The 24,567-nt window shown below is 59.8% G+C and overlaps 2 protein-coding genes across 16 annotated transcripts in view; one reads left to right on the top strand and one right to left on the bottom strand.

Moving 5' to 3' along the window:
* MARK2 (microtubule affinity regulating kinase 2) overlaps positions 1 to 11,657 on the top strand; it is a 60,438-nt gene extending 48,781 nt beyond the window's left edge. For 3 of the 13 annotated variants that reach the window (XM_038564160.1, XM_038564155.1, XM_038564162.1), the window contains exons 8-19: positions 174 to 410; positions 1,106 to 1,225; positions 1,330 to 1,429; positions 1,507 to 1,619; positions 2,576 to 2,708; positions 3,012 to 3,193; positions 3,481 to 3,578; positions 4,589 to 4,750; positions 5,402 to 5,659; positions 6,690 to 6,716; positions 8,753 to 8,797; positions 9,440 to 11,657. In XM_038564160.1, the coding sequence (XP_038420088.1) occupies positions 174 to 410; positions 1,106 to 1,225; positions 1,330 to 1,429; positions 1,507 to 1,619; positions 2,576 to 2,708; positions 3,012 to 3,193; positions 3,481 to 3,578; positions 4,589 to 4,750; positions 5,402 to 5,659; positions 6,690 to 6,716; positions 8,753 to 8,797; positions 9,440 to 9,800 (1,836 nt within the window). In that variant the 3' untranslated portion in view covers positions 9,801 to 11,657. The remainder of the gene's footprint in view (positions 1 to 173; positions 411 to 1,105; positions 1,226 to 1,329; positions 1,430 to 1,506; positions 1,620 to 2,575; positions 2,709 to 3,011; positions 3,194 to 3,480; positions 3,579 to 4,588; positions 4,751 to 5,401; positions 5,660 to 6,689; positions 6,717 to 8,752; positions 8,798 to 9,439) is intronic. The other 10 variants (XM_038564156.1, XM_038564159.1, XM_038564163.1 and 7 more) reach the window with 10 other exon arrangements.
* A 207-nt stretch (positions 11,658 to 11,864) lies between these two features.
* On the bottom strand, positions 11,865 to 16,832 carry RCOR2 (REST corepressor 2). 3 transcript variants are annotated; one of them, XM_038564169.1, is made up of 13 exons: positions 16,317 to 16,815; positions 16,150 to 16,212; positions 15,502 to 15,558; positions 15,114 to 15,194; positions 14,826 to 14,878; positions 14,578 to 14,739; positions 14,340 to 14,464; positions 14,177 to 14,246; positions 13,885 to 14,100; positions 13,462 to 13,539; positions 13,269 to 13,326; positions 12,900 to 13,129; positions 11,865 to 12,798 (listed from the first exon to the last, which is right to left on the bottom strand). In XM_038564169.1, the coding sequence occupies exons 1-13, from the start codon at positions 16,441 to 16,443 to the stop codon at positions 12,484 to 12,486; spliced, it is 1,635 nt and encodes a 544-aa protein (XP_038420097.1). In that variant the 5' UTR covers positions 16,444 to 16,815; the 3' UTR covers positions 11,865 to 12,483. The 3 variants fall into 3 exon arrangements, with proteins under 3 accessions (XP_038420097.1, XP_038420098.1, XP_038420099.1); XM_038564170.1 differs by lacking the exon at positions 16,150 to 16,212 and having other exon boundaries at positions 16,317 to 16,807; XM_038564171.1 differs by lacking the exons at positions 12,900 to 13,129; positions 16,150 to 16,212 and having other exon boundaries at positions 16,317 to 16,832.
* Positions 16,833 to 24,567: the final 7,735 nt, after the last annotated feature.

Below are 24,567 nucleotides of genomic sequence, written 5' to 3'. Positions count from 1 at the left end.
GCCCTTCTCCAGCCCAGCCTCTGCACAGACTGAAGGCCTGCCCTGGAGTTGGTAGAGAAAGTTTGGAGACTGAGGATGGCTACCTGTTTGTGCTCCTGTTCCCCTCAGCTCCTTCCTGTTTGGTGCCTTACCATGGTCTGCTGGGTCCTGATATTTTCCATCTTACCTCCCAGGCAGAAAACCTGCTCTTGGATGCTGATATGAACATCAAGATAGCAGACTTTGGCTTCAGCAACGAATTCACCTTTGGGAACAAGCTGGATACCTTCTGTGGCAGTCCCCCTTATGCTGCCCCAGAGCTCTTCCAGGGCAAAAAATATGATGGACCTGAGGTAGATGTGTGGAGCCTGGGAGTTATCCTGTATACACTGGTCAGTGGATCCCTGCCTTTTGATGGACAGAACCTCAAGGTGGAGTGAAGCACAGGCTTTGATGTTTGTTTGTGGGGTTTTTTTTAAGATTTTATTTTTAAGTAATCTCTACACCGAACATGGGGCTCAAACTTACAACCCCAAGATGAAGAGTTGCATACTCCGCCGACTGAGGCAGCCAGGCCCCTGAGGCTAAGATCATTTTTATTGCTTCTTTCCAGTCTTGGCCTCTGGTCTTACCCCTGACCTCTCTCACCTTTGCCACCTCTACATTTTCCCCAAGCCAGAGCTTCAGAGAACTTGCTAAATTTTAGCAGCAGACACAGGGTCTTCTGTGCCCAGTGTAATGACCCATGTTCTTTCCTCAAGGGATGGGATAGATTATGTGTCCGTTCACCCCTCCAAGGCACTTGGGATGGCAGGCCTTGGGCTGGTCAAGCTAATGGGCATAGGGTATTTGATCTCAAGGCTTCTCTGGTGAGGTGCCTTGTCTGAGGCTCTCTGCTCCTACCATGTTTCATGTATGTCTGCCTGGTCGGTCTTTCTCAGGAGCCTGGATATTAGGTTTCTTCCCTTGGCCTTGGAGTGATTTAAATTTCCCTCCTATTGGGGCGCCTGGCTGGCTCAGTTGATAAAGCAGGCAAATCTTGATCTCGGAGTTGTGAGTTCAGGCCCATGTTGGGTGTAGAACTTACTTTTAAAAAGTAATAAAATAAATTTCTCTCCTACTACAGGAGCTACGGGAGCGGGTCCTGAGGGGCAAATACCGCATTCCGTTCTACATGTCCACGGACTGTGAAAACCTGCTTAAGAAATTTCTCATTCTCAACCCCAGCAAGAGAGGCACTTTAGAGGTGAGTATCCTGGAGCCTGGTGGGCTGGAAAGTTTAGGATTCTCAGGGACCCCTCCAAGCTGAATCTCCTTCCTCCCTGCCATACCCTTCCCTTTGCTCCCCAGCAAATCATGAAAGATCGATGGATGAATGTGGGTCATGAAGATGATGAATTAAAGCCTTATGTGGAGCCACTCCCTGACTACAAGGACCCCCGGCGGACAGGTGAGGGTCCGCTGAGCTATGAGGTTAAACTCCCTAGGACTTTGGACCAGCCTTAACTGTATGTCCCTCCTGTGCAGAATTGATGGTCTCCATGGGTTACACACGGGAAGAGATCCAAGACTCACTGGTGGGCCAGAGGTACAACGAGGTGATGGCTACTTACCTGCTCCTGGGCTACAAGAGCTCTGAGGTGTGTGCCCCCTGCTCTGTTCTTGCCAGCCAGCCAGCTTTGCTGTCATAGCACCCCTGTGCTTCCAGCAGAAGCTCTTTGAGTAGGTGTGCTCTCTCTCTGCTGACAAATGTTAAGCCTTAACTCTAGTGGGTAAGGATTTCTGGCCCTTGCTTTCACTGGTCTCCATCAGCGAATGAATAGGAAAGCTAGTGGTGTCTAGGCCTGGGTCTGGGTCTCCATGTGGGTGAGTAGCTCTGGCTCGGTCTGTGTTGGCTGGGCTGGGTCTAGGTCAGTCTGGCTGGATCAGCTCTTTCTTGATCTGGAAATCTTGGTGTCTGTTTCCATGTGTTTGTGTTCCTCTGCATCTGGAAGTGTCCATCTCTGGGTGTGTGGGTCTCCGTGCCTTTCTTGTAGGAGTCCTGAGTCTTTGTACTGCTTCTGCCAAGTGCTTCTGTCTGGCTCTGTGTCTGTGTGCATGTATATCCATCCTCCCGTCTATTCATCTGGAGGCTCCGTGTTTGTTCTCCCCATCTGGGTAGCCATGGCTGTGTGTGAGTCTGTGGGTTTGTGTGGGAGTGGGGTCTTGTGTCCCCCCGTGCACTCCTGGCCTCCCTGTGCTCCCTCTGGTAGTGTTGGGCTCCTTCTCTTAGTTCTCACCTTAGGCTGCTCAGGAGGTATCTAGTTGGGGGCAAGAGGGCATACTCTCTGAGTCTGAATGTGTGTTCCTAGGGACATGTGTATCCCTTCTGGGGGCTGGAGGTCTTTTGTGTGCCAGGGGCAGGGGGCTCTTTGGCTCTGTTTGTCAGGACCTGTGTAGGGGCATATGTGTCTCCAGGAGTGTTTAGGAACACCTAGATCTTGCAGGGGTATATTTCATGTGAGTCTGGAGTGGCTTTGTGTCAGGCAGGGTGGTGTGTCAGTGGGTCCATCTGTACATATCTCCGATGACTTTTGGCCCCCTTCTCTGCTTGCAGTTGGAAGGCGACACCATCACCTTGAAGCCCCGGCCTTCAGCTGATCTGACCAATAGCAGTGCCCCTTCCCCCTCCCACAAGGTACAGCGTAGTGTCTCAGCCAACCCCAAGCAACGACGCTTCAGTGACCAGGGTGAGTGCTTTGGGGAGTTGCAGGTGGGGACTCAAACCTCTCCTGAAGGACACAGGTTCTGGGGGCTTGGGATGACACCGCTGAGTTTCAGCCCCAGTTCAGCCACTTGCTAGTAGCGTGGCCTTAGGCAAGCCACTTAACTTCCATCACCCTCTGTGACAAGGGGTTTGCCAAGTTGCTGGCAAGACTGTAGGAGAGCACTGTGTTTATGTATGTGTGGGGAGGGAGGGGTAGGTGGGTGTGGGTGGCAGGCACTCAGAGGGCCCCTCACCCTTACCCATTCCCATCATCCCTCTGGCCCAGCAGCTGGTCCTGCCATTCCCACATCTAATTCCTACTCTAAGAAGACGCAGAGTAACAACGCAGAAAATAAGCGGCCTGAGGAAGACCGGGAGTCAGGGCGGAAGGCCAGTAGCACAGCCAAAGTGCCTGCCAGCCCGCTGCCCGGCCTGGAGAGGAAGAAGACCACCCCTACCCCCTCCACGGTAAGTGTCCCTCCTGGTCCCCCACCAGCCGGCCCCCACTCCCTTCCCTGCAGCCCTCCTGCAGTGGGGCCTGGCCTCTCCCAGCAGCTCCCTCTGGCTGCCTACCTGATCTTGCCTCCCAGGCCACTTTTGCTTACTATAGAAAGCCTACCCCCAAGAGGAAGAGCAGAATTCTTTCTTTTCCCCACCCCTATCTGTGCCTGCTGGAAGGCAGAGGGAAGCCAGTCCTGTGAACAGAAGAAAATTTTAGTTTTCTGTGATACAGCTCTGCCCTTTATTCCCCACAGAACAGCGTCCTCTCCACCAGCACAAATCGAAGCAGGAATTCCCCACTTTTGGAGAGGGCCAGCCTTGGCCAGGCCTCCATCCAGAATGGCAAAGACAGGTGAGCAGACCCAGGCCCTGCCCACCATGCTGCCCCAGAGCCATCTCTCACAGCAGTGACGTCTGTCAACAGCCCCACCTCCCCTCCCTGCTCCTTGGAGTTCTGTCCTGGCTCTGTCCAGTCTAGCTTGTCCACACACCAGCACCTCCTCCCTGCTCTCACCTCCCCCCACCCAGTCTCCTCTCCCCTGTGCTTCCTGGGACTGCTCCTTGCAGCGGGCGTACCAAATAGGACTCCATGGTCATCTCGACTGCCTTCTTGCTTCCTTTTTTTTTTTTGTTTTTTTTTTTTAAGTTTAACGTATTTATTTATTTAAGCAATGTCTATACCCAGTGTGGGGCTCAAATCCACAACCCCGAGATCAAGAGTCACACCTCTTCTGACTGAGCCGGCCAGGAGCCCCTGCCTTCTTGCCTCCCTGACTGCAACCAGGGCATGGCAACCCTGTTCCCCTTGGCATCAGTGCCTGAGGCTTTGTTTTGGGGGCTCCAGCTCAGGGCAGAACCAAGAGATGCCCATCTGAGAGGTGTATATGTTGAGGGTGACCCCCCTGTGCCTATGAGAACATTCACTCCGCCGCCACCACCCCACAAGCTTTGACCATCAGCATCTCTTGCTGTGTTGCATCTCTGGCTCCTCCTCTTCTGAGCTTAATGAAAATTCCCCTAGCAACACCCTGCTCTTTCTATCGACAGAACATCCTTGTTCTTAGAATTCCTAGGAGACCAGCACAACCTGGAGGCAGTTAGTCACCTCCTGTTGGCTTTCCTGCACTTTTGGTTTCCTCCCCCAGGTTTTGGCCTGCTTGGCTTTCCTCACCCTGCCCCCTCCCCTTCCCAGCCCCACCTTCCACGTCTCTGACTGGAGTCCCATTGCTGCTCCCCGGACCTGATCTGCATCCTGCTGAGGCTCCCCAGCTCTGGTGCTTCTGCCCTGCCCTTGCTTCCTAACCTAGCCTCCTGCCCCCACCCACCCCTAACCCAGGCCTCTTCGCTGCTTTTGTCTCCTAGCCTAACCATGCCAGGGTCCCGGGCCTCCACGGCTTCTGCTTCTGCCGCAGTCTCTGCGGCCCGGCCCCGCCAGCACCAGAAATCCATGTCGGCCTCCGTGCACCCCAACAAGGCCACTGGGCTGCCCCCCACGGACAGTAACTGTGAGGTGCCGCGGCCCAGGCAAGTGTGCTGAGGCAGCTGGTGCACCTGGTGCCCTCAGCCTGCCCTACCCCCCACCCTCCACAAATTCTGCCCCCACCCCTGGGGGGGTCCTGCTCTATTCTTGGCATCTTAGCCACAAGAAATGGCTCTGTCCCCTGCAGTCAGGAAGTAGAGAGAACAAAAAAAAAAATAGCTTAATGCCCCTCTTTCCCTCCAGTTCTCCCTCTCAGAACAGATATGCAAGAAGCCATCCTGAGGCTCCAGAAGGAAGCCTTTTTGTTCTGAACCTTCCTGGACTTCCTTAGGACCCCAAGGACAGTCAGCATCAAAGGGACTCAGTCCTTGAGGATTGGTCAACATTGTCCCCTTGAGGTGCCAGTGTCCCTAGCTCCCAAGGAGCCACTTCTCCGGCCTGTACAGCTCTCCACACACGTTACCTCCCTCGCCTCCCTCCCTCCCCCAAACCATCTACGTCCACCTCCACCCAGATGTCCTCCTCTCCGGTGTCCTCAGTGGTCACACCCCTTCCTTCTGTGTCCTCTGTGATGGCTGCCTCTGCCCTAGCATTCCCCCTTCCCTGTCCCCACCCCGGGGCACTTCAGGTGCTCGGTGGTGACAGTGAACCTGTGCCCTGATGCATTTCCTTCAACCCCACCTCTTCTCCCACAGCACAGCCCCTCAACGCGTCCCTGTCGCCTCCCCCTCCGCCCACAACATCAGCAGCAGCGGTGGAGCCCCCGACCGAACTAATTTCCCCCGGGGTGTGTCCAGTCGAAGCACCTTCCATGCTGGGCAGCTCCGGCAGGTGCGGGACCAGCAGAATTTGCCCTATGGTGTGACCCCAGCCTCTCCCTCTGGCAACAGCCAGGGCCGGCGGGGGGCCTCAGGGAGCATCTTCAGCAAATTTACTTCCAAGTTTGTACGCAGGTGAGTAGAGGGCTAAGAGTGGTAGAGAAAATGAGGCCAGGTCTTCCTACCTGCCTGGGAGTGGGATGAGGACTAGGCTTGGGTCCTGGGGTTAGAAGAGGCCTGGGGAAGCCTAAAGAATCCGGTCCTTGCTTCTCCTCATGATCCCAGACCTGTCCATCCCTCCCTGTCTCTCCCCAGCTCCTGTACATACCCCTCGTTCTCTGGCCCCAAGAGCAGATGGCCATTGCCGCCTCCTCTCTAGGAGAGTGTGAACTCAGATGCTAAAATAAAAGCCCCCCTCTTCTCTCCTGGGTTCCCATGGAAACTTATATTTGGTGACGCAGCTGCAAAGTCATAAGGCCTGAGACAGGCTGGGCCGGCAAAGAGAGTTTTTCCTGGTCCTCTGTCTCGCCCCCTCTGACCTCCTTTCCCCCACCTAGTTGGTTGGGTCCAGCTGTAGCCACTGTCTCTGCCTCAGCGCGTCCTCCTACCCTGGGCTTCTACCCGGGGCTCGTCAGGATGAAGGCTGTACATGAAATAGCCGGTGGGGGCGGGGTGGGGGGCGCCTCCCTCATAGCCCAGTGGGTTAATGCTCTCTGAAGTGGCAAGCAGGGTGGGGATTCTCTTCATGAGGTTTCTCACACCTGACCCCAGCCACCCCAAAGAGACAGCTTTGATTCTTAAGGTGCATCCAGCAAACCAGCCTGGTGGGATGCTCCCTGTCCCCATCCCACCGTTTCCTCTCCAACCTTGGCGTAGCTCAGGAAACAGCAGCGGGCTTGAGGAGAGCAGGCATGCTGCCCTTCCTGCTGCACTTCACTCAGCTGGAGTAGCCAAAAGCCATGCCCCTTTCCAGCCCTGGAATGCAGGGGTGGCGGCAGGTCACGATGTCTAGGACTCTAGTCTAGTCTCGCTGAGCGGCTCTTCCACAAATAGGGTGACCCTTGAACCTGTAAAGCCCACTCCCCACCTGCTTATCCACATACTGTCTTGTTGGGTTTTTTTTATTTCTTTTTTTATTTTGTCTTTTTTTGTTTGTTTTTTTTAGAAATCTGTCTTTCAGGTTTGCCAGAAGGTAGGCGTTCAGCCCGCTGTGTGTGTGTGTGTTTGTGTGTGTGTCTGTGTGTCTGTGTCCTGTGTCCTGTGTCCTGTGTCCTGCCTCCATCATTAACTCCCCTTTTCTGGCTCTTGCTCCTGCCTCCATCTGCTAACCACGTCTGTGTGGCCCTCTCTCTGCCATCTTAAAGGGATGAAGACTGCCTCTGACTGGGCAGCCACTCAGGGCAGATGGCTTTGAAAATGAGGGGCCTGTCCCCAGGCATGGGGGACTTTCTCAGGGAGTTCTCCCTTTAAGATTGTCTCCTCACGCCCCCCTTCCCTGGGTTTGGGTGTTGGTCTCAAGCCCTGGATTCCTTCCCTGGCCCTTTCCCCTGTCTGTGCATGCGCTGTGAAGAAGCTCCATGGGGATTGCAAGAGCATCTGGGATGGGATCTCATTCTGGGTCTCTGGGTCTTTCCCTTTGCTGGTACCCTGGACACTTCAGAGCCTGTGTGACCTCTTGCCCCTGTCCTGTGGATAGCAGGACTTTGGAGGTACTACAGGGATGCCCGGGTCCCCAGGCTTCAGTATGATGCAGGGGAGCCTTTGCCTCATGAGTGGGCACAGCACCCCCTTCTGGCAGCTCCTGCAGAACTAGGCCCACCCCCACCCCCACCCCCACCCCCACCCAGCACATCTCCTGCCTCCAGCGGTACCTGGAAGAATCAAGCCAAGTCTCTCCTCTGGGCCCTATTCTCTGGATAGGGTCTGTGGCTTCCAGAGAGCCAGGGGCCATCTACTCCTTAGCTCTGACAAAACAGTGGGGGATTCCACCCCTCCCCCCAGGCATCTCCCTTCCTGGGCTGAATCCTGGCTCTGCCACCCACTGGCCTTGTCCTCATTCTCTCGGAGGCCTCGGTGGGCCAAATACCAAGCTGAAGACCAAGGGCTGGGTTGGGAGCACCAGTTCCCCAAGGTTGGCAGCCCGGGCCCAGTGCTGGGGCTAGGACACCTGGCAGACACGTTGGTGACGCAGCTGACTAATGGCCAGGGTCTCTAGGCTTGCCCCTTTCGAACCACTGCTCCCCACCCAGCTCTTCACTGCATGGCTGGCTGTGGATTCACAGGCCCTGGTGGGGGCTTGCCCGGCAGGGCGCCTCCCCCAAGAGGGCAGGGACCAGGTGGGGCTGGGAGAGCAGCAGGCTCCTTCCCTGCTTGCCCTGCGCCTGTGTGCCTTCGTGTGTCTGTCGTGTCCTTGTGTTCCTTTTCCATGTGCTGCTGCTGCTCTATCTCATCCTCCTCTGCAGTCCCCAATTTCCCGGCTCCAGGCACCCATCTTCCAGCCAGGAGCTGGAGAAGCCGCTCAGCGGGGCCAGACCTCTTCCCCACCCACCCTCCCAAGGTGCTGGCCCTGCCCTGCCCTCTGTCCTCCCTTCTGTCCAAGCAGATGGCCTGGCAGCCTGGCAGGCAAGGGAGCTCTAAAAGAATGAGGGAGACAGGCTTGTCCATGGATGGCCTCAGGGCCAGGCACCCATCCCCAGGCCCACTCACAGTTCCAGCTCTTGGCCCTCTGAGCCTCCTGAGAGAGGCTTCTGTCCAGCTCCCCCAGCATGTCCCCCAGTGCAGCCCCTTCCCTTCAAAAGGACTGTACCTTCAGGACCCAGGTACACTGGCGTCGAAGACCCATTCACAGCGTGAGACCCTGGCTGTGGGCTGGTAGGGGAGCTGCCTCACGCTGTGGCTGCGTGCTCGATGCGTGTGCCTGTACATCCCTCCTCCTCCTCCTCCCCCAGAGCAGAGGCTCCTTCTCCCCAGCACAGATGTCTGGGAGCGTGGGGAGGGACAGGCCCCACGTGCTGGGCTCCCTGCTGGAAAGGGACAGTTGAGCTGCCTGTGTGAGGTGCTGCAGAGCCATATAGGCCTGCCAGGCCAGGTGATGGGCAGGTGACCTTGGAGCTTGGGTCCTGCTCACCGTCCAGTGGCACCTCACCAGACCCACCCTCACCTGGGTCTGCGGCGGTGGAAGGAGCGAGAGGTCCCAGCACTAAACTCTCCCTCGCTCTGTTTTTTGAGGAACCTGAATGAACCTGAAAGCAAAGACCGAGTGGAGACGCTCAGGTGAGAGGGCTGGAGCCAGCACCAGCCCTGCCCAGGCCACCGGGCTTGCCACAAGCCTCCTGCTCCTCTCTTCCTTCTGCCACCTGGCTCTTCCTCCGGTGGTTCTGCCCTGTGCCCGCCCTCTTGGGGCCTCCCTTTCCTCAGAGAAACCCCAGCCCAGCTGCCGAAGGCATGGGTCCTTCTCCCATCTGGTGCATTCTGGAAGCAGGAGCCCTAGGCTGGGCGGTTGGGGCTACAGATTCCTACCGACCAACCAGCTCACCTTTCTGTACCTCAGCTGCTGCTTTCTGCCCGTCTGTGAACCGCTCAGGGCTGTTGAGCACGTGCTCCCTGTTTCTCTCTGACCCTCCCCTCGTCAAAGACAAGCATGGAACTGTTGCGCCCTCCCATTCCCGCCGGGGCCTGGCTTTTCCTCCCCTTCTCTGCCCTCCCTGAGAGATGGAAGTCACAGAACAGCCCACCCCTCTCACCCTCCCTCTGCTTCCCCCAACCAGGTCTGATGCTCCCTCCTCTGGCACTGTCGCCTCCCGGGCACCCTCCCGCTCTCCTCTCTGGTCTCGGGGGCTGTCTGCCCGGGTGGCTCTCCCGTGGGTGGGGTGCCTCAGCCCCCCACCCTGACCCCCACCTCTGCCCTCTCCGCAGACCTCACGTGGTGGGCGGTGGAGGCAACGACAAAGAAAAGGAAGAGTTTCGGGAGGCCAAACCGCGCTCACTACGCTTCACGTGGAGTATGAAGACCACCAGCTCCATGGAGCCCAATGAGATGATGCGGGAGATCCGCAAGGTGCTGGACGCGAACAGCTGCCAGAGTGAGCTGCACGAGAAGTACATGCTGCTGTGCATGCACGGCACGCCTGGCCACGAGAACTTCGTGCAGTGGGAGATGGAGGTGTGCAAACTGCCGCGGCTGTCTCTCAACGGTGTCCGATTTAAGCGGATATCGGGCACCTCCATGGCCTTCAAAAACATTGCCTCCAAAATAGCCAACGAGCTCAAGCTTTAACAGGCTGCCGGGAGTGGGGGGCGACGGAGGCGGGCCAGCTGGACTTAGCTGCTGGGGCCGGGCTCCAACCCACCTGGGCGAGACTGTGGAGATGGATCGGTGTGTCTCCCCCTGCTGGCACTTCTTCCCTTCCGCCCTTCTCGGTTCTTTCTTCCATGTTTGTTGGGTGGGGGGGGGACGGGAGATGGTTCTTCCCCTCCCCCAACATTTACCCCTGCCCAGAAAGTCCCCCTTCCCCCCTCTCCCCAACAGGAGGCAAAGGAAGGGGAGGGAGGTGGGGGGGCAGGGCTCCCCCTCGGTACTGCGGTTGCACAGAGTATTTCGCCTAAACCAAGAAATTTTTTATTACCAAAAAGAAAAAAGAAAAAAAAAAAATCCCAGCGGCCACCTTTCCTCCCTGCCCCATTGGGACAGTTGAGACTGGATCTGTGGGGTTTCCCGGGAGGGTGGCTCAGGGCTGGAACACTCTCAGGCAAGAGTGGTGGAGTTCCCTGTCAGGCCCTCCGCCAGGCCCACTTTGGGCTTCTCCCCTCTCCTTCCCCCCTTCCCCTGCAAGCAAACCACCAGAGGTGGCCTTCCCCTGACCTCAGGCCACGGGGCTGGAGGCCTACCGGGCCGGGCTGGGGGCGGGGCGCTGCGCTGGGTGGGGGTGGGGGTGGGGGGCTGGCAGCTGCCCTGGGCTGACTGGTGAGGCCCGGGCCCTGGCCCCCTCCCTACTGTATCCTCTGCCCCTCCTTCCCCAGAGCTGGGCATTTCCTTCCACAAGCTGCTGTGGGGACTTTTGTTCCCCTCCTCAAAACTCTGTGCCATCTTCTCCCACCCCTCCTGGGTAGAAGGCGGGGCTGACCCCTGGGCCGGAGAGGGAGGGGACGGATGCAGGGCAGATTGGCTCCTCGGCCCCCAGGGGGCCGCCTGGGCTGCTAGTCTCTGAACAGGGATGCCAGGCACTCTCCGTTATGGGAGAGCCTTTGTCTGAAAGCACAGCCCCGTGCTGTTCCTCTCCCCTGCCCCCTTCATTGGCATTAATCTGGGCACCAGCTCGTTCCATAGCAGTGACTCCCCTCACCACTCATCTCCCGGCCTTGCCTTTTCTTCCTGACATTGTCGCCCCTCCTCTCAGGAGACACTGCCCAGGGCCTCCATGGCCACCTGGCAGGAGGCTGGACAGGGCAGCGGGGCCGGGAGCATCTGCCCTCCCAGGGGGTGGGGGGACAGATAGGCCCAGCGACTCCCAGCTTGCTAACCTCCTTGGCCAGTGTGGGAGTGGCTGGTTATGGGCGCTTGGCTGGTGGCGGCCGCTGCATCCCTTAATTTATTTCTTTGCTGTTTCTGTTCCTGAGAAATTGGGGGAGGGAGGTCCTGCACAGAGGCTGCCCCTGCCCTCACCTGAGTTGTACATTTTTTTGTGATGGGTTTTATTTTTTATTTTATTATTTTATTTTTTCTTTTTTTGATTTATGATGACTCCACCCCTACTCATCACCCCCCACTCCCAGCCCAGGCTCTGAGGCAAGTCGAGCCCTTGGGTTCCAGGAAGGGGCCTAGCCAACCTCAGCCCTCCTGCCCCAAGCCCCAACTGTGGACTCTGAGCTGAGCTCAGGCTCAGACCAAGGGCTCCTCCTCCCTCCCTCCTTCTCTCCCTTCCTCCCTCCCAACCCCTCCTGCCCAGTGGAACAGCCCGGGTGCTCTGAGGGGGCCAGGGGGCCAGGAGGGCATGGCTTGGCTCTCAGAGGGGGGTGGTGGCCCATGGGGGGGGGCTCCCAGGCAAGGTGGCCCCTCCCCACCAGCCCACCCCCCACCCGCACTTAGTTTCTCCTCTGGATCAAACACGTAATAAAGAGAATGTTTGGAATCTGAGCTGCCTCCTCCTGTTTCTTCTCCCAGCCAGGCAGGGACCCAGTCCCTGTGGGCAAGATGTGGCTCAGCCCGCCAGCCTTGCAGGAGAGAATGGATTCCAGTCTGGGGCCTGGGGGAGGCCGGTGCTGGGTGGCTGCTCCCTCCCATCCTCAGGGCAGACAGGAAGCAAAGCCCAGGGCCCTCAACACCAAAAGAGAGAGCACTCCGTGAGCGTGGAAGATTTTATTTTTTAAAAACATTGAAAAATAAACCCATGTCTGCATATGTTCCCAGCCCTCCTTTCTCTAAGCGTTTGGGCTGTGGGTATAGTGGGCACCCTCAGAGCTCCTCAGCACTTCTCAGCAGGCTCCAGAAGACAGGAGAGCTGCCCATCCAGTTCTGCCACACTTGGGCCCCAAAGGAACCTGTGCCCACCTCCCCCCTCCAGCCCCCTCCCCACCTCCTCCCAACTTATTGCTAAAAGAAAGAGAGCAGCCAAGGCTGTCCTCTCCCCCATGCCCCAAGCTAAGGTCACTACCCCCTCTACACAAAGGGCCAGGCCCAAAGGCCAAGCCCCAGCAGACTAGGAGGCAGCCATTCCAGCCCCAGCCAGGAAGAGAAAGTACCCTCAGGTCAGCTCTGAAGGCTCCTGAGCCCCAGCTCCTGGCCAGGTGGGGGCAGAGAGGCTCAGCTGCCAGAAATTTGTGCAGAGCCCACAGGTCCAGACTGTGCCCACTGGCAGCTCTGGATCTTTGAAAAGGCCTGGCCAAAAGCTCTGTAGTCCCTTCTGTCCTTAGTGAAGCCAGCAACAGGGTTCTGGAGCTTGGTGGGTGGAGGGCCTCAGGGCTCACAGTGAGGGTGCTGGAGGCTCCAGAGGGGCTCCAATCAGGGTGGGTGGAGGCTGTGGGCCGGGGCGGGCACTGTGGCGGGAGGCAGCCAGAGCAGGGCGGATGAGAGGTGGGGGGGGCTGGTTGGGGGCCAGCCGGGGCTGGAGGAAACGACCCTGCTGGAGCGGGGGTGGCTGGCGGAGCAGGGTGGGAGCAGTAGGCAAAGGTGGCCTCAGCAGTGGGGGCGGCTGGGACAGGGAGGTGGGAGGTGGAGGGGGGGCAGGCACGGGGGGTAGCGATCGGGGCACAGAGGTCGAGACGGAGGTGATCTGCACCTGAGAAAAGGGAAACCAGACTCACACCCTCACCCCCATCTCAGGATGGAGGTGGTCCTCTCCCCACTTCCCCCAAAAGGCTTCCCCTCACCCCTTCTCACCTCATCATCTTCCTCTAGGGCCGAGGCTGGCAAGGAGGCCCCTCTCCTAGACTCCTCCATGGGGACTGGGGCTCCTGGGGCCCCATCCTGCTCAGCCTCCCACTCCTGCAGCACCTCCTCCAGATTGAAGCGGCGCCGGTAGCTCACAAAGAAGGTCTTCACTTGGGTCAGAGTTTTGTTCCCAATCACCTCTGCGATAGCCCCAAAGTCTTTGCCATACCTACGGATGGCTGCAAGGGTCAAAAGGGCAGCGAGGTGTGAATACCCCTTAGAAAACCATTTCCTTCCCTGATCCTTCCCCTCCGCCCAAGCTCCTTGGAAGGTGGGAAAAGCTACCAGAGGCTCTCCATGCTCCCCAGTCCAACCCACCTTGGACAGCCAAAAGCTGCTCATCCGTGGTCCAGCGGGAGTTGAACTTGGTGTTGGCCTGGACAGCAGTTAATTCATCCTTTAGACTCAAAAGTACGGAAACGGGAGGCCCTGCCCTCTGAGCAGAACTGCCCTTTCCGCTCCACTGTGGGAGGGGGTGCCCCTCCCGCACCCATACCTTAAGTCACCTTACCTCAGGAGGGCGCAATGGATCGATGCCACCCTCCAGCGCTTGGCGGAGGCTGCTGTTGGTCTGCTTCATGCTTTGCACCTGCAAAGGCCAAGCAATGACACATCAAACTCTCCTGCCAGAGCAGCCACCAATACCAACTCTCATCAGGGCTCTACTTCCCAACACAGCTCGTGGCCACCCACCATCCAGCTAGCTCCCACCTCACAACGGGCTTCTCCCCCTCTCATCACAGATCAGACCAGTTTCCTTAAAGGGCCCAGCAAAGAAGACCAAGTTACCCAGAAGCCTCAAGGATAGGGCAGAGGCAGTCCTAGCGCCTGCAACATCCTCTCCCCTTAACACCTCAACCGTCCCCAAAACGTAGCTCCCAGCTGCCCATTGTCCCCCCACCCCCACATGGCCCTTTCTTTTCTCAGGCCCCACCTGGCGCTTCAGGGAGATAAGCTGGGAATCAAGGCCTCGAAGCGTGAGGTTGGCGAGGTCTGGGCTTCCTGACACAGCCGTGAGGCCCTCGGGGCTCAGGTACATGCCCTTGGGTGGGCGACGCCGGGTTCGCAGCGGATGGTGGCGGTACTGAGAACCCTGGGCCTCCTTTTTCCCGGGGCCTGGGCGGGTATTCAGGGGCCGAGAGGGCAGAGGCTGCCAGGGAAAGGAGAGGAGTGGGTGGTATGGAGCCCAGGGACAAGGCAGGCGGGGAGGCAGAGCCAGACCTCACCTCTCTCTTGGGGTCTCCAGCATCTGGCTCTCCCTCACTCACAGCTCCTCGGCCCTCTTCTAGCTCATCACTGTGGACACAGGCACCAGGAAGGGCGTGACGCAGAGGCCAGGGCCCCCAGAGCTCAGTCTGCCCTGCCCCTGGACACCCTGGGCCCCCCCACCTGTCTTCTTTGTCCTTCCGGCCCCCCAGTCGCCGAGCCTGTCTGTCCATCACACTGGTCCGACTGCGGGTCTTCTTCCATGAGTAGTAATACTTCACCAAGCTGGGGATCAGCTTGTCAGGCAGCTGAAAGGGCAAGGCCAGAGGCTGGGGCCCCCCCAAGACCCAGTGCCCCGGGGCAGGCACATCACAACGGGAGGAGCTAAGGAACGTTGGCAGGGGTAAGGAAGGGGCTTTACCATCTGCTGGATCCGCTGGAAGCATTTGCCATGGAAGCCAAAGGCCTGTTCAAACAGCACCTTGTCCTCCACGGTCCACTCATCTGGGAATGGGGTGAAGTTGGCCAAGTCGGCCAGTGACTTCTCCACATCGTGCTTATGCCACAAGAGCATGCCCAGTGCCTGGCCCAGAAGAGGAAAGAACTCGGGTTCAGCTGCCCCAGCACTGACCTGCACCCCCCCAAAATAGATGCGGGGCCAAGGCTCACCTGCTCAATGTTGTAGCCATGCTTCTCCTTGGCCATCGCAATGTACTTGTCAACTGTAGGGATGGGAGGGATCCGGTATGGAGAAGGGGTTACAACTCCCTGACCCAAGCCTGCCCAGACAGAGGTAGGCCCCTCGGAGGCTAAGCCTGAACCTGAGCCCCAGGGCAGGGGCTGACCTTGTACCCCTCAGCCTCTGCCCACTTCTGAGAAGAGATGGTCACCAACTGGCATGAACCCCAACCCCCAGCTCCCAGGGCTGTGAGTGAACCGGGATCCTGCCCCACTCACGCTTGGCATCAGACACACAGTGGTTGGGTGACCACACCAGCATCCCCTTCAGCTCCTTGTTACTGTAGCGTGCAGGGCTCTCTGAAAGACAGGAGCAGGAAGGGGAAGACATTCAGATCAACCTGGTGGCACCAGCCTGGACCCATGGCCAGAGGGTGGCAGAGAAGTGGGGCCTGTGAGGTGAGGCCCAGGAGGGAAGGAGGGGCAGAGTCCCAGACAGGAAGGCAGAGCAGGAAAACTAACCATGCCATGGGCCACCCACCCCCGCCTGCCTGCTCGCTGGCTTGTCCTTCTAGTGGGTGCCAGCCAAAGGCTCCCCCAGGTGGGGCTCGGGGCCAAGCCATGGGCCCTCTACTCCCCTCCCTTTGCAGCCTGTCCTGCCACTCACCAGGCTTGCACTCCGGAATTACGGCCTGGTAATTGGTTCCAACGCGGATCATGCTGTCTGTGGAGCCAGGGGAGGCAGTCAGGACTCCAGGGACGGAGGGAGGGAGGACAGGAAGATGTGGTGGTTGGGGGGGGGGGGAGGTGCCTGGCCTGGGGTTCTCCTTCCCGAACACCCGGGGCCCTCACCTTCCCAGAAAGCTCACTTTTCCCTGATCTCCCCTCTCAGTTACCCTCAGCCACAGAAGAAACTGGAAGATGAGAGACCCTGCCTAGTCATGGCCCATGGGGGGGGGGGGGCGGGCAGGGTGGTGGTGAGGACAACGGGGCCAGTTTAAAGCCCAGGCCAAGCAGAGCCCTTTGTTCTGGCTTGGGGGGGGGGGGGGGGTTGCTGCCCCTAGACCTGGACCATAGCCCTGCAGGGAATCCAAGGCTCCTCCCCACCACATGAGCCTCACAGCTCCGTGTGTAAGTGTCTCTCCAGCCCCTACCCCAGCCAGACCTCAGTCCCCTGCAAGGTGGCAAGGTATGTGGGGCCCCAACTGTGGAAAAGAGGGCCGCCCGAGTCCCTCCGAGACGCAGGGCAGGGCAGGGCGGCGCAGGGCAGGGCGGGGGTGGGTAGGACCGTCTCCTCCGCAGCCAGGGGCCCAACCTCCAGACTCCCTGTGTCGGCAGCCCCCAGGCCCGGGGAAGAAGCAAGCCGGAGGCTCCGGTCCTAGGAGGCAGGAACCACCAAGTCCAAAAGGCCCGCGGTCCGCAACTCTTCCCCCCGCCCCACTGGCGGCCGGTGCACCTTTAACCCTAGGCCGCCGGGCTCACCGTGCGAGTGCTCCTCCTCGCTGCTGTCATCCTCCGAGTGGGGCTGTCCACCGTTGGGCGCCGTCTTGGCCCGGCTGCGGGACAGGATCCCGGAGCCCGCGCTCGGCTTCTCCATCACCGAGGGCATTACCCCGCCCAGCTGCCCCGGGGGGCGCGGGAGCCTTCGGGGAGCCGCGGTGCTTGCCGCGCTCGCCTCGAGTGCCGTGCCCGGCCCGGCCTGGAGAGGTCGCCACTGAGGCTACGAGAGGCAGGAGGTCAGCGTGGCCAGGGTCCCGCGGGGCGGGAACCCTGCGGACGGCTCAGTGCTCTCCGCGACCCCCACGGGCGAGAGCGTCAGAAAAGTTTGTGCAGAAGTGGGGTACGCGGGGGACGAGCGCAAGGTCCGGTGCGGCTGGGGCGCGCTCGCTCCGAGCGCTCCACGGGATTGGGGCTCCCCGGAGCGGTCGGGGCACCCTGCCTTCGGGGCGCCCCGGAGCCCCACCACCCTCCCGGCCCACGCAGTTGAGAGAGCGGGCGCTGCGGCGCAAGTGGCGCCCCCCGCGGGCTGCACGCCCCTCGGTTGCACCGGGATGCCCCGGTCCCCGGGCGGGGACCCCTGTCCCGACCGGACCCCTGCCTGCGACGGCAGGCGGCGGGGCCCCGGCGGTAGCGGTGGCGGCGGCGGCGGCGGCGGGACGGCGCGCACGGCGCGGCGCGCCGAGCAGAGTTGCCGGGAGGCGGGCGGAGCGCAGCCGCGGGCGCCGCCTCGCACCCTCCCCGGCGCGCTCGCTCTCCCCGCCGCGCTCGGGCTGCTGCTCGCCCGCCCGCTCTCCGCCGCCGCTCGCTCCTCGCGCACACAATGAAGCTGCTGGCAGGGAAGTAGTGCCGGCTGCGGCCTCAGCACCCCTCCCCCAGCCGATGCCTCCGCCAGCTGAACATCTGGCCCTGGGGTGGGAGGGAGGGCCCGGGGGGCGGGGCCTGGGGCCGGGGCTAGACCTCCAGGGGGTGGGGTCAGGGCCCGGGCGGAGAGCGCGTCCCTCGGCGGGCCCCCGGGGGCTCCCTGACTTGCCCCCGGGAGACCCCTGAGGCCCCCCAGGAGGACCCTGGGGTCAGCTCCACCCACGCGCCCCCCAGCCCCGCACACCAGTGGGCTCGGGTTACCGCCGCCTGCCCCGGGGGCCCTGGGGCCGCCTGCCCGCCCGCCCGGGTGGAGCCCAGCTTTTCCTTCCATTTCCCTTCCTGCCAAGGAACTCCCCGCCCCCCCTTCCGCAAGGGGGACCCCCTCCCTCTTGCGCCCTTGGGGGCCGGAGCGGATGGGAGGCCGGACAGGCAAGGGATGAATTCCTCCAAGAGCTACTGGGCCCAAGCCTGGCTTCTGGTCCATCTGTGGGCTTCCAGGGGTCACCTCAATTCCCTTTGCTGCAGCATGCACCCCCAAAGCAGTGGCATAAGGGGCTGAGGGTTGGGGAGTGGGAGGTGTAGAGGAAGGTCTGGACCGCTGGGAGGGAGTGGGAGGAGCCGGGTCTCCTCCCCCCTGGGTTCACTGTCACCCCAGCTGGGAGCAGCATCCCCCTCCCCCAGGACGGGCGCGGGCAGAGTGACAGACCGGGAAGCGGGTAGAGCGGCACAGACGGAGATGGGGGAGGGGGTGGGCAGAGACTTTCAAAGCCAGACCCAGCCACCCTGCCAGGCACACAAAGAGCCAGCGCACACCCCGGCGGCGGCGGCTCTGAGCCTGCGAGCTGCGCCCGTGCCGGTCCCCGCCGCCCAGGGCACGTGCTGCGGCGCACACAGGCCGGAGCCCCCGCCTGCCGCCCCTCCCACCCGAGCCCCAGATTCCTAGACACACCTCCGCCCGGGCACACCCCGCTGTGCCCAGACCGAGCCGAGCCTGCGCTCGCACCCTCCTCTCCCTTCCCTTCCTCGGCCGCTCTGTAATCAGATTCCTAAATTTAGAAGCAACCCGGGACCCAGCCAGGGATCCCCGCCCCCACCCGCTGCCTGCGGCCAGCCGGCCGGGGTCCTGCGGTCGGGCCACGACCCGGCTGGGGCCTGCCTGGTCCTGGGGGCTCCTGGGGGCTCCTGGGGGCTCCTGTGGGCTCCTGTGGGCTCCTGTGGGCGGCCGGGCAAGCCGGCCACGACCCCACCCGGCTGCGGTGCTGTCGGGCCACATGGGGCCACCCAGCCCGCGGCCACGTTGCCCGCCACACCTCGGGCCAGACCTATGGAGCCTTTTTCCTTCTCTTAAATCATGGATTGGGCACCAAGCCCCAGGGTGGGGAGCTCTGGACAAAGGAGGAAAATAAATGGGCCCAGGGCAGGTCTGACCTAAGGGGTCGGCCTGGAGATGAAAAGAGAGTCTCCCGGCCTGACCCCTCCTGAGTGGCAAGGTGCCACCTCGTGGTGCCCAGCACATCGAATCCCCTCCTGGCTGGCAGGCAGCCATCACTGTGCACAGCCCTCTCATATGATGGAGTCTTCTTCCACCTTGCCCACGCGGCGCCCCCAGTCAGGCAGGCCCTCTTTTGCCGCCCCCCCACCACCACCTTTGCCTTCTTTCTGTCCTAATACCTCAGGTACAGGGCCCTGACCCTCACCCCTAGGCCTCAGCATCATACTTATTTGTGGCTCCTTCCTCTAGGGCTACCCCAGGTACCCCCAGCCACTGGAGTCCGTCCTTCTCAAGCCCTCCTTCTCTGCCCCCCACCCCCAGCCCTATAACAATCTATTTCTGCTCCCTGGAGCCTGGAGCTCGTAGCCAGAGAAAGATTCTGCTCTGAAGGTAGGAGCAAGGAGGGGAGGTTTATTCCTTGGAGTTGGGGGGGGGCATCCTCTGGCCCCTGGTGTGATGATGCTTCTTCCTAGGAGATGGGACATGACAAGGGAGGGGTATCCGAGGAGTTTGGGGGCAACTATGAGGACCAAAGTGTCGCGGAAGGAGGCGTATTCCTAGTGAGCAACCCCCTCCCCAAGGGGCAATGGTGCAGGGTTAGGAGGGGGAGGGGCCAGGCCCCACCCTCCCACCTGCTGCCTCTGCCCCCTCCCCAGCTGGCCCCCTCTTTTGTGCAAAGCCACACAAAGGACAAGGGGCCCTGGCCGGCCTGGCCATCTGCTCCCAGCAGCCTGAAGGCTCTTAAAGAGACAGCACCCCCTCCCTGCCGCCCCGGGGACGGTGGGGCGGGGTAGAGCCTTGCTCCACAGGACCTGATCTCGGTAGAACCCCAAATCCCACCCACTTCCCCCTGCCCCCTGCCTCCAGGTCGGGAATCACACACCCTTCCCCAGGCCCAGGGCGCAGAGGTGCCACGTGGCCAGGAACATGGGGGTGTGGGAGGGGAGAGACAGAGAGGCAGCCCAGGGAGCAGCCCCTCCTCTCCTCCAGGCTTAGAATGGTGGGGCCTGCAAAGCTCCGTAGCACGGCACTAGGACTGGGGTCCCTGAACTCCCCAGGCCACCTCTGAGCTTTGTGAGAGCCTCTGGGCTCTGGGAATCACCTCCCCGCCATCTTCACTGCTGAGCTCCCACTCGCCCTTCCTCAGGGAGGCTGAGAGGCCCTTCCTTTTGAGGACCGGGGGCCAGGATGCAGCCCAGTGCCATGCAGCAACCCTGTGATCAGGGCACCTTTATTTTCTGCATTTCCCGGTTGAGAAAACCGAAGCTTTGCTGGGCCCTGGCCCCCCCACCCCACCCCACCCCACCCCACCCACGGGCCTCAGAAAAGACATCTGCCTGTCTGAAGCCTGCCTCTTCTCCTAGGCCAGATAAGAGTCGTCACTCCTGAGATCCCGGGAGAAGCCAGACTGAATCCCAGCTTGGTGCTTCTGCCACACAGCTTAGGAACACAAGTTTACATTATTTGTGTGATCGTTTATTTCCTGTCTGTCTCCCTGCTGGGCTGTGGGCAGGGACTGTGTCCACCGTATTCTCAGTGCCTGGCATACAGCAGGCACTCAATATTTGCTGAGTGAGTAAATGCCGGGAGCCCCCCAAAAGCTTCCTCTTCCCTAGACTCCTCTGTCCCCTCTGTCTGCTGGGCATCTGGCCTCTCTCCTCCTCAATGGGAGGCAGAGGGGACAAAGGTTAAACAGGGATGCTGGGAGGAAAAAGAAGGGTGACCTTGAGAGAGCTACCGGCCTCCCCTCGCATCTCCCTCCTCCCAAAGGCGGGGGCAGCTCCAGCCAATCCTGAACCCGCAGCCCTGCCAGACAGACTGGGACTGTCCCGAGCCCTGGCCCAGCGAGGCTGGCCGCTGCGGTGTGGTGCCTGGGACCCTGGCCAGGCCCTCGGTGGCCACGGCCAAGGGGCGAAGCTCGGGGAAGGAGGAAGGCAGGCGGGCGGGCCCTGGGGTGAGGGAGGGAGGCTGGCAGAGTCTAAGCCCGCAACCTGGCTGAGCAGCTGGGGAGCTGGGGGGAGGTGCTCCCCTGGCCTGGAGGCCTCAGGGGAGATGCAGTGGGGGAGGTGGAAAAGATGCCCTTACCGTGTGGAAGGAGCCCAGGGAGCTCCCTCCGGGGCCCCCACCCCTCCATCCTGCCCAGACAGGAATCCAGTGCCCTGGCCCCAGGGGCTCACTGGAAGGCTGCGGGGTGGGGGGGGGGGTCCCAGTTCTGAGTTCCCTGCACTGGCCCACACCCCACCCAGGTGGTGAAGAGCTGAGAAGGTGACAGAGGTGCAGTCTGGTGCTTGGCACCGCCTCTGCCCTGCGGGCGGCGAGAGGAGGGAGCCGCGGGGGGCGAGGCTGGAGGCGAGGCGGCGCGTCTGTGAGCTGGGGCAGGGCGCAGCAGACGCCGGCAGCTCACCCGGGGACCCCGGGCTTCCTCACAGCGACGCCGAGGAAATCGGACCCCCCAGGAAAGCAGGACCTGAGCAGGAAGGGTCAGCAAGCCCTTCATTGAGAGACTTGAGAAGGCAACACGGGCTCCCTGGACCCTCCAGGCGCAGCTTCCAGACCCAGGAGCCTGCTCCGTCGCTCCCGAGGCCCGGAAGGGGGCCCCCCCTTGCCCTCACCTGGGCAACAGCGGGCGCCCTCTGGCGGCAACAGTGTGGACGGGGCGCGGGGTGGGGAGCGGCTGGGGGTGGGGTCCCACCTCACACTGGCCACAAGTGTCCACCCAGGGAGGCTGAGCCTGAACCCTGAGGAACCCGTTCTTCTGGGGTAATGGGATCAAGGCTGCCACCCGCTCCCCACCCCTGGGCTTTCTGGAGTTCCAGAGCTTTAGACCCAATCTCCAGCAAGCCTCCTTGGCCTGGAGCCACCCAGAACCTCCCAGCACAAAGTCAGAGAGAGCGGAAACCCTCAGAGAAACGGCAGAGGAGAGAGAAGAGCAGGGAGGGTGCAGGAGTGTAGGAGAGTGTAGGCCGCCGAGCTCCGAGCTCCGATGCGCAGTGAGCTCCGGCTCTGCTCTCGCCGCTGTGTGGCCTGAGGGGAGATACTTGGCCTCTCTGAGCCTCAGCCAGTCCCTCTCTGTAAGAGGCCAATAATTCTGACGTCTGATTATTGGGAGGATCCAACATCATCTCACAGGGACTGTAACTAGGGCCTCCATTGATGCTGGTTTCCCTCCAAAGCAAGGGTTCTCTCGAGCACCTCCCACGGGACTGGAGGTCCCCTCTCTGCTCTCTGAAGCAGCCCCTGCTCTGTGGACTGCCTGAGGTCATTGCCCCCTAGGGCCCTGGGTCTGACCTCTAGAGCCAGAGACTCTTCCCCTGTCACCTTTGCCACCTGACATCCTCCCTCCAGACTCATCCACCAACCACTCCAGATTCCTTCTTTGAGTCTGATTTAATTTATTATGCGTGCACAGCTAGATACAGATATTTTTTTAAGATTTTTATTTTTTGAAAGATTTTATTTATGTATTAATGACACACACACACACACAGAGGCAGAGACACAGGCAGAGGGGGGAGTAAGCTCCATGCAGGGAGCCTGATGTGGGACTCGATCCTGGGTCTCCAGGATCACGCCCTCGGCTGAAGGTGGCGCTAAACCGCTGAGCCGCTGGGCTGCCCTAAGATTTTTATTTTTTTATTTTTTATTTTTTTAAAGATTTTATTTATGTATTCATGAGAGACACACAGAGAGAGGCAGAGACACAGGCAGAGGGAGAAGCAGGCTCCATGCAGGAGCCTGATGTGGGACTCGATCCTGGGTCCTCGGGATCACGCCCTGGGCCAAAGGCAGGCGCTAAACCGCTGAGCCACCCAGGGATCCCAAGATTTTTAAATTTAGAGAGTCCCTGGGTAGCTCAGTCAGTGAAGCTTCTGCCTTTGGCTCAGGTCAGAATATCAAGGTCCTGGGATGGAGCCACGTTTCAGCTATCTGCTCAGTGGGGAGTCCCTCTGTGTTCTTTCTCTCAAATAAATAAAATCTTAAAAAAATATTTTTTTTAATTTTACTTTTATTTTTTTTTTGAGGAGGGGGAGAGAATCCTAAGCAGGCTCCATGCCCAGAGTGGAGCCTGATTTGGGGCTCCATCTCACAACCCCAAGATGATGACCCGAGCCAAAATCAAGAGTTGGATGCTTAACTGACTGAACCACCCATATGCCCCAAGATTTTCTTAAGATTTTATTTATTCCTGAGAGACACAGAGAGAGAGAGAGAGGCAGAGACACAGGCAGAGGGAGAAGCAGGCTCCATGTGGGGAACCTGATACAGGATTCAATCCCAGACCCCAGGATCACGCCCTGAGCTGAAGGAAAATGCTCACCCGCTGAGCCACCCAGGCATCTCAATTTTTTTTTTTTAAGTGATCTCTACATCCAACATGGAGGCTCGAACCTACAACCCCAAGATCAAGAGTCCCATGCTCTTCTTTATTTCTTGTTCTTTTTTTTTTTTTTTTTAAGATTTTATTATTCATGAGAGAGAGAGAGAGAAAGAGAAGGAGAGAGACAGGGAGGCAGACTCCATGCAGGAAGCCCAATGTGGGACTCGATCCCAGGACTCCAGGATTGTGCCCTGGGCCAAAGGCAGGCGCTCAACAGCTGAGCCACCCAGGCATCCCATGCTCTTCTAACTGAGCCATCCAGGCACCCCTCTAGACACAGATTCTTTTTTTTTTTTTTTTTTTAAGATTTTATTTATTCATGAGAAACACAGAGACAGAGGCAGGCTCCATGCAGGGAGCTTGACGTGGGACTGGATTCCAGGACTCGACTCCAGGATCATGCCCTGAGCTGAAGGCAGGCGCTCAACCACTGAGCCACCCCGGCATCCCTGGATACAGATTCTTAAATACTCCTTGTATCATGGCCCATTCCTGCTCAATAACCTTTCATGGTTCCCTGTTGCCTTCCAGGCAAAGTTGGAACTTCTCTCCCAACCCAGGACCCAAGGGCCTTCTAACTTGTTTCTGATCCAGCCAAGCAGGTCTGCTCACCATCTGCTGAGCCCTACCTGGTGCCCCAGGTGCCCCATCTGCAAATGCTGGCCCAACCCACCTATTTGCATGCCCTATGCCCAGCCCCTCCCTTGAGACTGCTGGCTCCAGCAAGCAGCGCTGCTCCGACAGGGCTCCTGACCTGGTAGCCAGCACCCTGCTTGCCCTCATGCTCTTCCTCCACCACACCACCCGCTGCACCACTCTTAGCACATGCATGACCCTGCCTCCTACTTCCAGAAAGAATTGAGGCCACTTGGGAGGAACCCCCACACCCAGAGATTCAGCTCTTTCTGGCTCCCTTCCAATCGTACCTACAGCTTCTCTTTTCAAGACCAACTCGGTCCCTGGCTCCCATGTACCCCTTTCCACTAATGTGCTTCCACACACTCCTGGGTCCTTGGTCCCCATGTACCTGTCCGCCCTCACTCCTAGGTCTGAACATCAATTTACTTGAGTCCCTCGTTCCTAAAACCTCCCACCCCCCACCTACATCCAGCACACGATCACACACGCACCCCTCCATCCCATGTTCACCTTCAGCTGTCCCTTTCAGTTAAGCTACTGCTGCCTTCCCTCCCTCCCTCTCTCTTTCTCTCTCTGAAAGCTGGACATCTTCAAAGAGTTGTTCACACCCTTTATCCTTGTCTTCACCTCCCACTCACTCCTCAGCCCAGTGCAGTGCCGAGTCTCTCTGCCACTCGGCAGAGACTGTCCTTGCCAAGGTCACCAGTGGCTTTTATCTCTAAACCTAAAGGACACTTGGTGGGTATGGTCTCCCTCGGTGTCTGAGCAGGACTGGACAGAGAGGCCATCCTGCTCTGGATGTGAGCTCCCTGCAGGCTCACCTCCCACCTGCTTCTTAACCCTCACTGTTGATACTTCATTCT

This window comes from Canis lupus, chromosome 18 (assembly GCF_011100685.1).
Source record: "Canis lupus familiaris isolate Mischka breed German Shepherd chromosome 18, alternate assembly UU_Cfam_GSD_1.0, whole genome shotgun sequence".
NCBI classification, from domain to species: Eukaryota; Metazoa; Chordata; class Mammalia; order Carnivora; family Canidae; genus Canis; species Canis lupus.
This window is presented reverse-complemented; position numbering and strand designations above follow the sequence as displayed.

Excerpts from the sequence above, each read along its gene's own strand:
- RCOR2 (XM_038564171.1), bottom strand. The coding sequence starts at position 16,443 with ATGCCCTCGGTGATGGAGAAGCCGAGCGCGGGCTCCGGGATCCTGTCC. Across the intron at positions 15,559-16,316 it reads CGAGGAGGAGCACTCGCACG|ACAGCATGATCCGCGTTGGA; the intron begins GTGAGCCCGGCG and ends CTGGCTCCACAG. Across the intron at positions 14,465-14,577 it reads TCCAGCGGATCCAGCAGATG|CTGCCTGACAAGCTGATCCC; the intron begins GTAAAGCCCCTT and ends TTGCCCTTTCAG.